At 43.7% G+C, this 14506-nt stretch overlaps 9 protein-coding genes across 9 annotated transcripts; 3 read left to right on the top strand and 6 right to left on the bottom strand.

The window, feature by feature from the left end:
* Positions 1–1228: 1228 nt before the first annotated feature.
* On the top strand, positions 1229–1807 carry KNAG0H01750 (uncharacterized protein; the record flags this gene model as incomplete). The annotated part of the gene is made up of 1 exon (XM_022609438.1): positions 1229–1807. One exon carries the CDS (start codon positions 1229–1231, stop codon positions 1805–1807), a length of 579 nt encoding a protein of 192 aa, XP_022465835.1.
* A 612-nt stretch (positions 1808–2419) lies between these two features.
* KNAG0H01740 (uncharacterized protein) lies at positions 2420–3358 on the bottom strand (the record flags this gene model as incomplete). Its single annotated transcript, XM_022609437.1, has 1 exon — positions 2420–3358. The coding sequence occupies one exon, from the start codon at positions 3356–3358 to the stop codon at positions 2420–2422; it is 939 nt and encodes a 312-aa protein (XP_022465834.1).
* A 1244-nt stretch (positions 3359–4602) lies between these two features.
* Positions 4603–5694, top strand: MRP7 (mitochondrial 54S ribosomal protein bL27m; the record flags this gene model as incomplete). Its single annotated transcript, XM_022609436.1, has 1 exon — positions 4603–5694. One exon carries the CDS (start codon positions 4603–4605, stop codon positions 5692–5694), a length of 1092 nt encoding a protein of 363 aa, XP_022465833.1.
* Positions 5695–5822: 128 nt separating this feature from the next.
* KNAG0H01720 (uncharacterized protein) lies at positions 5823–6397 on the bottom strand (the record flags this gene model as incomplete). The annotated part of the gene is made up of 2 exons (XM_022609435.1): positions 5823–6136; positions 6202–6397. 2 exons carry the CDS (start codon positions 6395–6397, stop codon positions 5823–5825), a joined length of 510 nt encoding a protein of 169 aa, XP_022465832.1.
* Positions 6398–6674: 277 nt separating this feature from the next.
* Positions 6675–8334, bottom strand: HRB1 (mRNA-binding protein; the record flags this gene model as incomplete). Its single annotated transcript, XM_022609434.1, has 2 exons — positions 6675–7928; positions 8305–8334. 2 exons carry the CDS (start codon positions 8332–8334, stop codon positions 6675–6677), a joined length of 1284 nt encoding a protein of 427 aa, XP_022465831.1.
* Positions 8335–8627: 293 nt separating this feature from the next.
* PET8 (Pet8p) lies at positions 8628–9455 on the bottom strand (the record flags this gene model as incomplete). The annotated part of the gene is made up of 1 exon (XM_022609433.1): positions 8628–9455. The coding sequence occupies one exon, from the start codon at positions 9453–9455 to the stop codon at positions 8628–8630; it is 828 nt and encodes a 275-aa protein (XP_022465830.1).
* Positions 9456–10298: 843 nt separating this feature from the next.
* On the bottom strand, positions 10299–11210 carry LST8 (TOR complex subunit LST8; the record flags this gene model as incomplete). Its single annotated transcript, XM_022609432.1, has 1 exon — positions 10299–11210. One exon carries the CDS (start codon positions 11208–11210, stop codon positions 10299–10301), a length of 912 nt encoding a protein of 303 aa, XP_022465829.1.
* Positions 11211–11668: 458 nt separating this feature from the next.
* On the top strand, positions 11669–12760 carry SIS1 (type II HSP40 co-chaperone SIS1; the record flags this gene model as incomplete). The annotated part of the gene is made up of 1 exon (XM_022609431.1): positions 11669–12760. The coding sequence occupies one exon, from the start codon at positions 11669–11671 to the stop codon at positions 12758–12760; it is 1092 nt and encodes a 363-aa protein (XP_022465828.1).
* Positions 12761–13018: 258 nt separating this feature from the next.
* Positions 13019–14293, bottom strand: IDP3 (isocitrate dehydrogenase (NADP(+)) IDP3; the record flags this gene model as incomplete). Its single annotated transcript, XM_022609430.1, has 1 exon — positions 13019–14293. The coding sequence occupies one exon, from the start codon at positions 14291–14293 to the stop codon at positions 13019–13021; it is 1275 nt and encodes a 424-aa protein (XP_022465827.1).
* Positions 14294–14506: the final 213 nt, after the last annotated feature.

Genomic DNA, 14506 nt, shown 5'->3' with positions numbered 1-14506 from the left:
GGAACAAAAGTTATCGTCAAAATAATCTTCTCGTAGTTTTACATAACACTTTATGTACCTTTTAATGGAATTGAACTTGTAAGTAACGGCTGCAGGGACCCTATTGGTCCCTACATCTGCAGCCGGTTGGGACCTTTGGGTTGCTTTAACCCAATAGGCATATCTGATGCTTCATAGAGTGACGTATCCGTCACTAATACCTCAGATATTCCCACAAAAAAATTCCTGGAATTTAACAACAAAAGTCCCAATATACTGCTCCAATTTCATATGATGTACTAGAAAACATCGAAATGAGTGGGAGCCGATTGCAACTTGTCTTGGTGTAAAACCATTTGTAGTGGTTTCTTTTCAACTTTAGAATTTTTGAGGTAACGACCATATCTATGTTATAAATTGATGCAACTTATACAAAATAGCATACACAATATATATATTATAAATTTATTTTATTTATAATAAATATTATTTATAGTCACATGATAAAATAAAATAATAACGTTTAATATCGCTAATAACGAAAATTGCGTTTTTGTTATATTATGAACAGATTAGGATCATGGAATACGAAATCAAGCGATTGGTTTTTTGTATGTTTTTGTATATTGTCGTATTCGAGCCCTTAAGCGGCATCTGTTGCACTCTGTCAGTGTTCTTGAGGCTATCGTGACTTAGAACTACCGGTAAATTTGACACACATCATCAACTGCTACCAAGCGAAAGAGAAGTAATATTTTTTTAGAGATGAAAATATCGTGTTTTGCTGACTTATGTGTTAAATTCTAGAAGTCCTTCTGTGGGAGACAGCTAGTAATGGTAGAATCACTCAATCGATCGACATATATGGCTGTGGGGTTGTAACAGCCCAACGGCCCCAACTGGCTGCAGATGTGGAAACCAGTAGGGTCCCTGCAGCCGTCACTTGCGGGCTCAAGTCTACATAAAGTGTTGTGTAAAGCTATAGGAAGTTTATCTCGACAATAGCTCTTTGCATGAAAACTTTTCTTATAGAACAGTCCGTATGAGATGATCATATTCTGATTTCCCATCTCAACAGCACTAGCGGAGTCGTCTATCGTAACTGCGAGGGAGAGACTAACAATTTTTGCGTGAAGGGTTCACCTTCAGCGGAGAACCAGAAAAAGGATTGGATTTTGGTCAATGGAAGTCAGCATTTCTGGATATAGCTAATGGACCCGCAAAAGTGCTAGAATTGTCTCCTTATACCATGGCAATGAACTCCTTTCGAGGGAGCGCGTTGAAAATGTTCCATCAGTTCATAAAGAACATGACTACGGAAGAGAAGCACGCACTAACCACTGACGACATTATCAAAAGTGTCGCAGTGGCGTACGACTATCAGGTAGATCTCATTAGAGAAATCGCGAACGTCGTCCGCAAGCCCATTAAGTCCTCAAAGGATCTGAAAAAGTTTATGGACGTGTATGATTCGTTCCTCAAGACGCTGAAGCCCGAAGAATTGGCGAGATATCTTATCCTTGGATTACACCCAACGTCGTACCAAAAGGACTATCGCAACAAAGCTGAGCTGGGATTTCGTCAGCTAATTGTTGAAATGATGTCATCATGGAAGAACGACGAAAAGGAGTGGACCGGAAAACGCAATCGGTCACAGGACGATGACACCCCAAGAGGGAAACATCGCAAACGCGATGCGCAGTCTTCCAACAAATGGAAAAATTACGACAAGTTCTCGGACAGTGGTAAAACCGGGAACAAGGTTTACAACAAGAACCCCAACGGAAATGACCAAAACAAGTCCAGCCGATCCAGTGGTCCACAATAGGATGAGGTCCACAGCGCCCTTATTCCGACATTAGGCACTCATGCTATGATTGAAGAAAATCGTGATTACGCCATCATAGGGCCTCTGCCGGACAATTTGATTACTGTTGAACTCTTATATAAGGAATATAGAGGAAGAGAAGATATATAAAGGAAGTGAGCCGAGGATTCCAAAGGCTGGAATCCGTGGCCTTTATATAATAATTGGTGAAGCGGGTCAGACCGCATTAGCTTGGGTCTGTCCCTGGGTAATAGATACGTAGCTTGCATGTTGCATGTTGTTACGTGTTTCATGTGTTGTAACATCTTGCTACGTGTTTCATGCGTTGTAGCATGTTGTTGTGGGATGCTTCGTGAATGAAGGCTTGTGTTGAATCTCGTAAGTGAGAGATGTGCGTCTTGTATGAGAGCTGTTCGTCTCGTGACTGAGAACTGTGAGAGGTTGTGATTGAGAGCGATGTCTCGTGACTGGAACTGTGAAAGTTCCGTGTTACATGTGTGTAACAAGAACTCACACAGTTCTTGACCACGAACTTACACAGCTCTCAGTCACGACACACAACTCCCTTCTACTTATATATTTGTATGGGGGGTGCAAATCTGCTTACAACGCTTACAACTCATCATGCCCAGGTCCATAAACAAAATTTGCGTCGTCACACGGAATACTCCATAAGTTAATACCACAAAATTGAGCTTCCTCCCACCGTGCAATCCGTACATCAGCATGCCAAGTACCATCGTGGGTCATTGATACACACATGGACGTACCTTTGACCTGGTTCAAAGTCTCGTAAGCGAACGCAAAAGCTGATGCCATCAAATCTTCACGAGCAGTAGTATCACAGTTCGGACCGGTTGTCCAAGGCGCTACCCCCACCCAGTACGTATAGCACTTTCCATCAGACGCATCATAGTTTAGCCAGTCAGAGCGCCCTGCACATTGATGCGGTTGTGACGCTGCCTTGGTATTGGCAGCTGACTGTTGACCCAGCTGTATGTAACCAGACATCTCACCTAGGACCGAGGTAGCCAAAGACCATGTAAATTGTAGTACGTTCGAAGCAAGTTTCTCGTCTATTCTGTTGTATGCTCTAAATAACTTATTGGTAAAGTTATGCCAGTACCCATTATTACAGTCATCGCGTTTGTACCCAAGGTTGTCACGGTCTGTCCGTCCCATGGCCAACAAGTCTAACACTTGAGCGACAGTAACTGACTGGGCACCTTCCAAATCGTAGTCACGTGTTGCTAAGCCGTCGTAGTGTGGTGAGTTCATCTTATCAACAAAGGCCTGTATGCCCTCCAAATCTGGCTGGTAGTCAGACCCTGGGTACGGTAACAGTGTCGTATTGATATCTGTTTTACCTTGGTACACTACTAACGGCGCACCCGTAGTCAAGTGTCCTGAGGTGAATCGGGGATCTGCACTGAAGCTGACGTTCCCAATATCAATAAGTCCAAATTCTACTGGGGCCTCCAAATTGGCAGCCGTATCAAACGCAGCTGCGGCAATAATATTTACCAACGTGAGGAATAAACGCTGAGACATGACCCTGTTTGTCTATATGCAATTCATGAATGCAAGTTGCTATTTAGTGGAAGCTTGATAAAAGTAATATGCAGAGCTGCAAGAGAATTATTTCAACGATATCCTTTTGTATCAATTCTTTTTGAAGGAGAGTCAACGTCTGTAAAAAACGGGCAACGATACACAGCCCGTATACGAAAATAACCCCGTTGATACTGCTACTCCTACGGACACACCTGTGGATCCAGCACTACTGGCAATATTTCAGAAGGCGGTCCAGGAGTACATGCAGAGCAAAGAGGCAACTACGCAAACTGTGACTGCTCCTCAACAAATTGTGGTGACAACTGCTCCAGCTGCGGTTGCAGCTGCACTTGTTGAATTCTAGATGTCCTTCTGTGGGAATATCTGATGTATTAGTGACGGATACGTCACTCTATGAAGCATCAGATATGCCTATTGGGTTGGAACAACCCAACAGTCCCAACCGGCTGCTGATGTAGGAACCAGTAGAGTCCCTGCAGCCGTTACTTGCAAGCTCAGTTCTATTAAAGGTACATAGCGTGTTGTGTAAACCTGCAAGAAGATTACCTCGACAACAACCCTTTGCATAAAACCGTTTCTTATATAGCAGTCTCTAAGAAATAGGTTTTTGCATCAGTGGAGACAAGAGAAATATATCTCTGATTTGACACTTTATTGGGTTGTTTAGGTAAATTATAAGGAATAACTTAAAAGTCGATAACCAAAGCTTTTTTTCCTTCTCACAATCGCTCAATACTAAACAAAACCAAGTGATAATCAGGAACATGGACGGTACAGCAAGTCAGTTTTATCTCATTGACATACTGAGGAAACGGTTATGTCATATTCATCTATTCAACCTGTCTGCCATATAGTGCAGAAAAACCTGCGGGAATCTCGACTTAACAACTTGCTGAAAGATCTTTTCATAGTTATACACGCGTAGTTTACAGGGGTTCATAAGCTCTACCAATTACTCTGAGAGTCATAACAATTGGCTTGTGCTTGATTTCACCAAAAAAAGCAAAACCGCGAAGCATCTTCAAGTCTTCTTTTTTTCTCAAAGATTTTTTTAATATTTTGATGTTGTGATTAAATCCTCGAAACTCGTACTTTACCACACTTCACCACTTAGCCGTACACATCGTTGCTTCGAGGCAAACGGAAGTGAGATACAACCATAAGATATAGTGTATTCCAATTTTGAAAGAGCATCCAGTTGAAGTAGGAGAACCTATACAATGTTGAGCAGTTGTGCTAGTTTCGTAGGGAAACACAAGGGTGTTCTTATTACTCAGGTTCGGTTTGCTACAAAAAGGGCTGCCGGTTCTAGGACTTCTATGAAGGACTCTGCTGGTAGAAGACTAGGTCCCAAGAAGTACGAAGGGCAACAAGTTAATGCGGGGGAAATCCTGATGCGGCAACGTGGTACAAAGTTCTACCCTGGTGAGCATGTGGGTATTGGTAAAGACCATACAATCTTTGCGTTAGAACCTGGTTTTGTAAGGTATTATTTGAATCCATTTCACCCACAGAAGAAGTTCATTGGTATTGCTTTAGGGAAGGAAGCGAAGCTGCCCACACCTCATTTTGATCCACTTCCGAGACGTTTTGGGCACACATTATTGGATAACAGAAGGGCAGCGGAAAAGGAGGAACAATCGCTCCCACGGAAAACATTTTTATCGAAAGACTCTATTCTTGCTGCTCAACAACAGCGTGAACTCAAGAGAAAAGAACTGAAGGAGGATTATAAGAAACTTGTCCAAGAAAAGATGGATCTGCCCGCTCACCAGGAAGAGATTGCATCGAGCTATCTAGTTCGGTTAAAGAGATGTATTCGTAATGGGTTTGCTATAAAGGATGCCCAATTTTATGCTAGACATTGTTTAGACATTAATGCCCAACTTCAAGAACCAAACAGCAAGGTACCCGAGGGTAAACTGAACGATATCAAGGAGGTGTGTGAAAATGTAGACAAAACATTCTCATTTACCAACAAAAATAAATTGTGTGGATTCATTTCAGAAGAACGTAGGGCAGAGTTACGGAGTCAATTACTTCAAAAATTGAAGGAGAAGTCTAAGACATTGTTGGACGAAAAGGACTGCAAGGAACTGTTTAAACTGTTTGAAAATGCCGACCAATACCTAACTTTGGCAGAAGAGGTCCGTTTCAGAAGAATGTTTTTAAAACCAATCTTTCCAGAGACCCCAGACTCTGTTATAGAACAAAAGGGTAAAAAAACCGTTGCCATCAAACGGTTCAACTACAGCACTCAGAAAATCGACATCATTCATAGAACACCTAAAGCTTTCCTTAGCAGACTGTGATTATTATCCGCATATATATTCCTGTACATAAAGTAATTTATATATACCACCACTTCCTACCGCCCCCTCGGCACAGAATACCTCGATTAAACCATGAGATTGTGGATCCTGAATGAAAGGACTGTCTTCTACTTTGAAAATGTGACCGCTTTGGGGTCTAATGGTGTTCCGTCGGGTGCAATCAAATTTTTACCAAACTGGCGCTCTGTGTATCGCAATCTCGCCTTGTCAAATGTTAGATTTTCATTATTCATTATGCGTCTAATCTCGGCCTTGGCTGCGTTATCTAGGCCCGACCTTGAATCTTCACCGTTCTCAGAACGAATATCAAAGTTCTGTGAATGAAACCCACTTTCTACATCTTCTGCGAACGAATCGTTTAAAGCAATTCTACGCCCGAACAGCTTACCTATCCTCGTTTTGATCTCTCGACATTCAAAGGCTGAAAGTTTGTTAGTATAAAATAAAAAGGGAGCAAGTCCTAAAACAGATGAGATGAAAGCATACCTAATTGATCTCTTTTGATGTACACAAAATATCCGACTCCGAGCACTGTGGCCAGCCAAAAGGCTAGTTTCAGATGAAAGATGCTAAGCATTTGGAGAGAGTTGTTCAGCGATTTCCCTCTATGTAACCCGCTTGCGATCAGCGAGATGCCACCTCTAGCCGAGTAAATCCTCTTGAGTTTATTAAATATCGGCATTTTTGGGGCTGGTTTTTTTATTCCTATTTTTTTTTTATTATCAATCTCTCCCCGCAATATTCCTTGGATCCGCGAAACTCTCCGGCCTTTGTCTTGAGCAATGAAGTACTAGGAATACCTTGTAGCTGGGGGACCAGATAAATTCCTTGCCAGGTACCCATGATCCCTTTGAGTAGGTAAAAAAATTACTATACATGCATATAGATATATCTGAGATATATAGGGGGATGATGATGGTGGATACATAAGGGTACATATATTCATACGTATCTATACATCAAGAGTCTGCTTTCTTGGCATATGATATTTCAAGATCGCAACCACCATAGGTGTACTTGTCTAATCTTTCAATGCAAACATCTGCATCGTCAATGCTTTGATATTCAATGATTGCCACGCCTGTTGGGTTCTTGTCCGCATCATATAGCAATTCTGCTCTGTTTACCTTCCCAATAATTTCAAACAAGTCATATAAATCACCCTTTGTAGTGGGGGCGGGAAGGTTACTACAGAAAATGTAATTATTCCGCTCTCCTCCAGCGACAAACCCTTCCGGGAATTTGTCAACTGGTTCGACCTTTTCAGCAGTTGGCGTGCTGTTCGCCGAGGTCTTCCCTACCTCAGACACCTCCAAAACGTTCCCCTCGATTCTGAAGCCGTTGTATTTGTCAAGCGACCGTTTCATGTCCTCATAATTACTGAATGTGACTTTCCCTGACCCATTTGAATATCTCTCACTGTTTTTTTCAACATCGGCCCTGAGTACTCGTCCACACTCTTTGAACATATCTTTCAAAGCCTGCCAGTTTATCGAATGAGGTAAATTTTTCACTGTAACCTGATAGACGGGCTTATCATTCAACGCTCGTTGCTTTCTGTCCTCTCTTTGTGGAGGTGCTCTGCTACGCCCTGAATCTGGGGGTGGGTTATCTTGTCTTACAAATATGGGACGTTCCATAAATAGCGAACCGTCAAATTGACGGATTGCCTCATCGACATCTTCAGAATTTGTAAATTCTACAGTACCCATGCCCCTGTGATGACCCCGTGAGGTGATAATATCTGCTCTGACAACATCCCCTACTTGTGAGAAAAAATCCCTGAGATCCTCCGGCGTAGATTCGTAAGTGAGATTCCCAACGAAGACGCTCTTGCTATAGTTTCTATTTACCTTTTCTTCGTAAGTGCTGTCTAGCTCCCGGGCCAACACAGGACCGTAATCACCTTTAGCATGGTTATACCTACTCCTGGGTGCCCTTTCAGATGCTGCCGAATCAAACCTACCCCCTCCTTGGTATTCATCATCATATCTGTTGCCGTAACGCCCTCGGCCTCCGCGAAATCCACCATCGGTGGTGTTGGGACGTGGACCCCTGTTTCGGCCGTAACCGTCATTTCTTCTTTCGTACGTCCCGTTGTCTCGATAGTCGTTTCTTTGACGGAATTCGCGATAGTCTCTTTGTTCACTATAATCACCTGCCGCGTCATGTTGGCGACGTACTGGTGATCTCGATCTGTTACGTTGATTATCCTTCTATTATTAAACAAATGTGGGCACAGCGTGTGCAACAGGCCAAAATAAAGGTAAGATTAGTAAAACAAGTTAACATTATTAACGAGCACAGCATCGCACAGAGTTGAGGGGAAGTTGAATTTGTGGAATTGGGGTAGTTCCAGTTATCGCACTATTAACGCCGCTATTTTTTTTCTGGGAAGAGCACGGATGTTCCTGTGTTAAATGATAAAACATAATAAGAGCCATCATCATTCTAAAAAACATTTCCCCCAAACATGGTTTACTATAACGACAACTTCACCTCGCGAACAAATGGATTTGCATGTAATATTTGTAGTTAAGAGCTGAAAAAACAAACAAACAATCGCATAAAGCAATAAGATTAACATACATTTTCTGTACTATCGTCAAAACCAGACATCTTGGGCCTTTGGGAGGTAACCGGAGTAGCAATTAGCAATGGAGTCTTTCCTGCTGGAATTGACGTTCTTCGTAAAAGGTACACTGTTTTTATTTCATTTTTCCATCGTTTTTTTTTCTTCACAATTTTCCCTCGAAACGGGACAATGTACCGAACGTCCGCGTAGAGATAGAGTGTCGCTCGAGAAAGGACTGAAAAAAACTGGGTAGTGTCATGCACGTCTGGGGAATTAGTGTACATATGGCTGTATAATGCATATCGAACTTCTATAATCTACAAGGTTATCCGCACAATTACGATACTAGAATGTATTTTACTGTCTCGTAGACACCTAGAAATATGGCCCCACCGGCACTTATCCACAAAGTTCTGGGTCCTATCCCACTGAGGAAGACCGCCCCACCTTCCTCCTTCCAAATAGTGCTGATTATTTGGGTCGCGGGTATGGTTTTGGAGTTTAGCATTAGTCTAGTCTTTATGAAATCGAGTGGTGTGGTCAACGCAGCAGCTACACCGCCTGCCACTGAACCGCAGAGAGCACCTTTCCAAGGCGGTAATCGTTCGTCCTGAGCACCCATCTGGGACCATTTCTTCTTCAGATATTCATATAAGGGGAACTGTATGCATGTAAATGGGATCTCTCTAATCAAAGTGGTCGACCAACCTCTGTACAGATTTCTTCTCAGTCCTTCACCATTTTGGTTCTTCAAGATTTGCTTCAAAGTTAAGTATGAGGAGTTCGTGTACCCTGTTTGCGTTTTTTGTTTAATGACTTCTGCTGGTACCCTCACTGTACACGCAGCTATTTCCCCCATGGACGATGAAAACATGTGGATCGCCGTGTCGGCACCTTGTTCAGAACGTATGTGCCTTTCGAAGAATGGCCTGGAGTATATCTTCATTGAGTCGTAGGTCACGAAAAAAAGAGAAGCACTTGGTGCAGACGCCACAATGGCACTGCCCACCCCTCTGTATATGTTGTGGCAACCACCATTGGCAAAGAATCCACCTTTTGCTTGTAGTCTTGTTTTTAAGGTATCAATCGGGAAGAACACGAGATCTGTAGAGATACCCGAGGCAACTCCGCTGAGCAGCGAGACAAGAAACCCGTTGAGCGCCATTATTTAACTGTGCCAATTGGACTCTATTGGGGGAAGCCAATTGACTTGCTGACTAGTTGACTGCTATGTCCAAGATCGAAGACTCTAACTCGCAAACAATCGAACAAAAGTTTCAGAAAAAAACAACAGCAATAATAGAAAAATGCTGTATGGTAGGTTGTGGCATAGTGAAGACTTCGAAACGGTTGCTCACATCCTTGGATCTAAATAATTTGCTGTTCTAAGCCCGCTGAAGTTTTGATAGCGGATCTTTATACAATACCCCTTGAGTGTTTGGCAGTGAGCTAGTCGAACTTATATCGGCCCTTCAGTACACAATTGACATTTCTGTGAATGTAGTTTCAAGAAAAGAGTATACCGTAGCCATCTACCATTGTTATAATTAAATGATCTACCCAACATGTTCTTGTACTTTAGAGTTGCTGTCTCCCATTTAAGTAGTGAATTGCAAGACAACGCCATGGTGCGAGTTGGTTTCTTTCTTGGGGAGAGAACTGCTCTGACATAGCTGCATACATTGCCTGTCTATTCACTAAGTCAATGTATTGCTGCCATGACCGAAAACTATACAGGTATCGCTTTGTTAATATCTGTAGTAAACCAAAGTGCTTCCCTTCTTGTCCTCCAATCCCCAGTATCTAAACCATTAGAAACCCGTACCAATCAGTATGTAACAATATGGGGGGTCGTTTCTACCAAAATATCCATTGTACTTGTAATTTGAAGGGCCGTATGGTAGCTTGCACGTACAAGACCGACAGCAACTGTAGCAACATAGGAATCTAGGATATCCTTTCAACTAGGTTTCCTCTCTTGTGACTGCTAAAAATGACCAAACAAGAATCACACGTCGTTTAATGCAACGCAAACAACACCCTTGTGGTGACCACCATACTGTCTTACAACTTCCCTCGTGGACAGATCCCATAGTCTGACGTAATGATCTGATGACGCTGTCACGAGGTATGCACTATCGGCACTAAACGCACAATCCCAGACCCACCTCTGATGGCCGTCCAAAGTTGACTCGAGCTTGAAGTTGTTATCAATGGACCAAACCCTTGTTGTATGGTCTGCAGAGCACGTTGCCAAATGTTTCACGTCCGAGGAGAGAAGTATCCTCGTAATGTAGTCGTTGTGCGCTTTAAACTTGGTCACGGGTTTCAAATTGGACGCATCCGTGTGGTTTGGCATTTCCCACACAAAACAGTTCCCTTTTGTATTGGCCGCAACCAACATGGACCCATCACTGGCCACAGATATAGATTGCAACGGTATATCGTCTTCTGGAGTCAATTGGTGCGTGCACTGGTTCTCACCGAGGTCCCAGATACGGATATTACCGTCCCTATCGCACGAGATCAGTTCTCCCTGGTTCGGATGGATGACCACTTCGTTGACCGGGGCGTTGTGTTTGTAGTTTCTCGGGATCGACGGCGACCTAACGTCCCACACTTTAATCGTTCCGTCCTCACTCGAAGAAACCATCCACTTGTTGTCCTGTTGGAAGGACAGCGACGTGACGTTCCCCTTGTGCCCTTCAAACGACGCCACAGGGTTCGGATTCGTGGTACGTATATCATACAACCTCACGTTCTGGTGACCCGCGGCCGCCAACAGTTTCTTATCGTTGGTGATCTCCAACCGGTTAACCTGCGAGTCAGAATGCTGGATCGTCCTCGAACAGACCCCAGTGAGCGCCTCCCAAAACCTGATCGTGTGGTCATACCCGGCAGAAACCAGTATGACGGACATCGAAGCGACAACAGACCCTACCGAAGTATCTGAATAGCCGCCCTCCTACAATCCCAGGCCTGCCCGAGCTCAATCTGACAGTATCAGCTGGTAAACCTCTGCCTCTGCAAAATATCAACTTTTCATTCAAAACTGCATTTTCTCGAACTTTCTAGAAAACGGGTTCAAGTTCCGTCTTTTTCTCTCGTTTTCTTGATATTTAAAGCATTTGAGAAGAACATCAGAAGTTGGGACTGTTAGCCAGCGGTGTTTGGGGGGTTCCCGAAGGGATCTTCTACTTGAGACGGGGGTTGGTAATTGTAGTTCTTGTACATCTTGATTCTCTTTTTTTCTTGCACATTCCTCAGTCGACATATATATATAGAGGGATTGTGATTGTAATTGTGATTAGTTTCCCTTTGGTATCTACACAACTCTGTTAATAGATAAGTTTACAGCAAGAAACTAAAGAAGAGAACATGGTCAAAGAGACGAAACTTTATGATCTTTTAGGAGTATCTCCTACCGCGAACGAGCAGGAGTTGAAAAAGGGTTACAGGAAGTCTGCCTTGAAATACCATCCAGATAAACCCACTGGTGACACTGAGAAGTTCAAAGAGATCTCTGAGGCCTTTGAGATTCTGAATGATAAGCAGAAGAGAGAGATTTATGACCAGTACGGGCTGGAGGCTGCCAGACAAGGTGGTCCATCGTTTGGTGCCGGAGGACCCGGTGCCGGCGGTGCGCCAGGTGGTGGTGCCGGTTTTGCACACTCGTTCTCTAACGAGGATGCCTTCAACATATTCTCTCAATTCTTCGGTGGAGGTGCCGGTGGTGGTGCCTCGCCATTTGGGGACGACGGTGGGTACTCCTTCCAGAGTTTCCCATCAGGTGGTGCGGGCACCAGCTCATACAGTAGTTTCGGGGGGATGCCAGGCGGTATGGGTGGTGGCATGCCCGGTGGAATGCCTGGTGGTATGCCTGGTGGTATGGGCGGTGGTATGCCAGGTGGATTCAGATCTACCTCCGCTTCACCACCACCACAGGAGGAGGTTGTTCAAGTACATTTGCCCGTCTCCCTGGAGGATCTTTTTGAAGGTAAAAAGAAATCGTTCAAAGTCGGTAGAAAGGGTCCAGGCGGTGCTCAAGAAAAAGTTCAAATTGACATTCAATTGAAAGCGGGCTGGAAGGCAGGTACAAAGGTTACTTATAAGAACCACGGTGATTACAACCCACGTACTGGGGGTAGAAAGACACTACAATTCGTCATCCAAGAGAAGACACATCCACTGTACAAGAGAAACGGCGATGACCTAGAGTACACCCTCCCTCTCACATTCAAGGAGTCTCTACTGGGGTTCTCCAAGACTATTCAAACAATAGATGGTAGAACTTTGCCCCTATCGAGAAGCTCACCCGTGCAACCCACAGAGACGTCCAGGTACCCAGGTCAAGGTATGCCAATGCCTAAGATGCCCTCCCAAAGGGGTGACTTGGTTGTGCGTTTCAAGATCGACTATCCAATTTCGCTGAACGATGCGCAAAGACAAGCCATCGCCGCGAATTTCTAAGTGAGAAAAAGCATACCGTATTGAGGGTAGTTTACAATTGAGATTGGGATAGCTCGTCCATTGTACGCCCACTGTGAATGATCATAAATAAAACTAAAAAGAAAAGTGCATGCAATTTCCCTCGTACCATGAAGTCCGACTAATGTAAAGAAACACAAAGTGGAAGGAACATAACACAGTATATATAGACCTTTTGTGTATAATAACCTCTTAATATTTCTATTCTTTTCCAAGCGTAATCTTCAGTGGGGGGAGGAGTTATAGCTTTGAGTCACGACCGGTTTTTTGACCTTCCCAATTCTGAAGTGTCCTGTTCAAGCGGTTCTTTACGGCGTCAATAAACTGTTCTGTGGTCACGTACGCTGCTCTGTCCGTTCTCCCCAGTGCGAGCGCGATATCTTTCGTCATTATCCGATCAATTTGAACTGTATCAATGGTGGATCTCTCCAAACACTGAGCGAATCGCATTAAATTCTGGTTCCCATCGAGTTTACCCCTTTGAAGTAGGCCTCTTGACCAAGCAAATATTGACGCAGTAGAATTCGTGGATGTTTCTTCACCTTTCTGGTACTTTCTAAAATGCCTAGTCACAGTGCCGTGCGCAGCTTCACTCTCAAACACACTGTCATCTGGAGTAACCAACATGGAGGTCATCAAACCAAGAGACCCGAACCCTTGTGCGACTATATCCGATTGGACGTCGCCATCATAGTTTTTCAGCGAGAGAATGAATCCACCGTTGGATTTCAGCATCTGGGCAACCATGTCATCAATCAAACGATGTTCAAATGTGATCCCCAATTCCTCAAATTTCGTTTTATAATGGTCCTTGTAAAGCTTTTCGAATATATCTTTGAAGAGCCCATCGTACTCCTTCAGAATTGTGTTCTTAGTTGCAAAAAACAGGGGGAGTTTCCTCTTCAAGGCAAGTTCAAAGGACGATTTAGCAAAACTCTCTATTGAGCCTGTGGTGTTATACATAGCCATTGTCACACCGCCATTCTTGGGAAAGTCAAAGACTTCCCACTCTTTCTTCTCCCCTGGATTATGTTTTGGTTGAAATACCAACGACATCTTCCCAGGACCTGGTATCTTCAAGTCTGTTGCCTTATACTGGTCGCCAAATGCATGTCTGCCTATGATAATAGGCTTATCCCAATTTGGTATCAACCTGGGGACGCAAGGAATCACAATAGGCTCTCTGAACACAGTACCCTGCAGTATGTTTCTAATGGTTCCGTTGGGCGATTTCCACATCTTTTTCAGATGGAATTCCTTCATCCGTGCCTCATCGGGAGTGATAGTAGCACACTTCACTGCTACTTTGTGCTTCAAAGCTGCCCGTGCAGAATCGACCGTGATTTGGTCCTCCGTTTTATCCCTCACTTGAATGGCAAGGTCGAAGTACTTTATCTCGATATCCAAATAGGGCAACACCAGCTGTTTCTTGATCAGATGCCACATCACCCTCGCCATTTCGTCACCGTCCATCTCGACCACCGCATTTTTAACCTTCACCCTTTTGAATCCCATTATTGACGTGGCAAACGGTCTCGTGCTGCATCACGAACAGACAAGAAACGTGTTAGTTGGAGTATTCCTATGTTAAAAGAGGGAACCCTTTAAATATCAGACTTTTCTTGAAGTCTGCCTTTTTTTCTATATCTCTTATTTCCCCACCACTCCGTCAATATTAAAGTTGTACTTAACGTCTGTTCGATTCAACTTATAAAGAGGGGAGGGCAC

Source organism: Huiozyma naganishii, chromosome 8, assembly GCF_000348985.1.
Source record: "Huiozyma naganishii CBS 8797 chromosome 8, complete genome".
NCBI classification, from domain to species: Eukaryota; Fungi; Ascomycota; class Saccharomycetes; order Saccharomycetales; family Saccharomycetaceae; genus Huiozyma; species Huiozyma naganishii.
The sequence above is the reverse complement of the archived record's forward strand: the minus strand, read 5'-3'. Positions and strand labels throughout refer to the sequence as shown.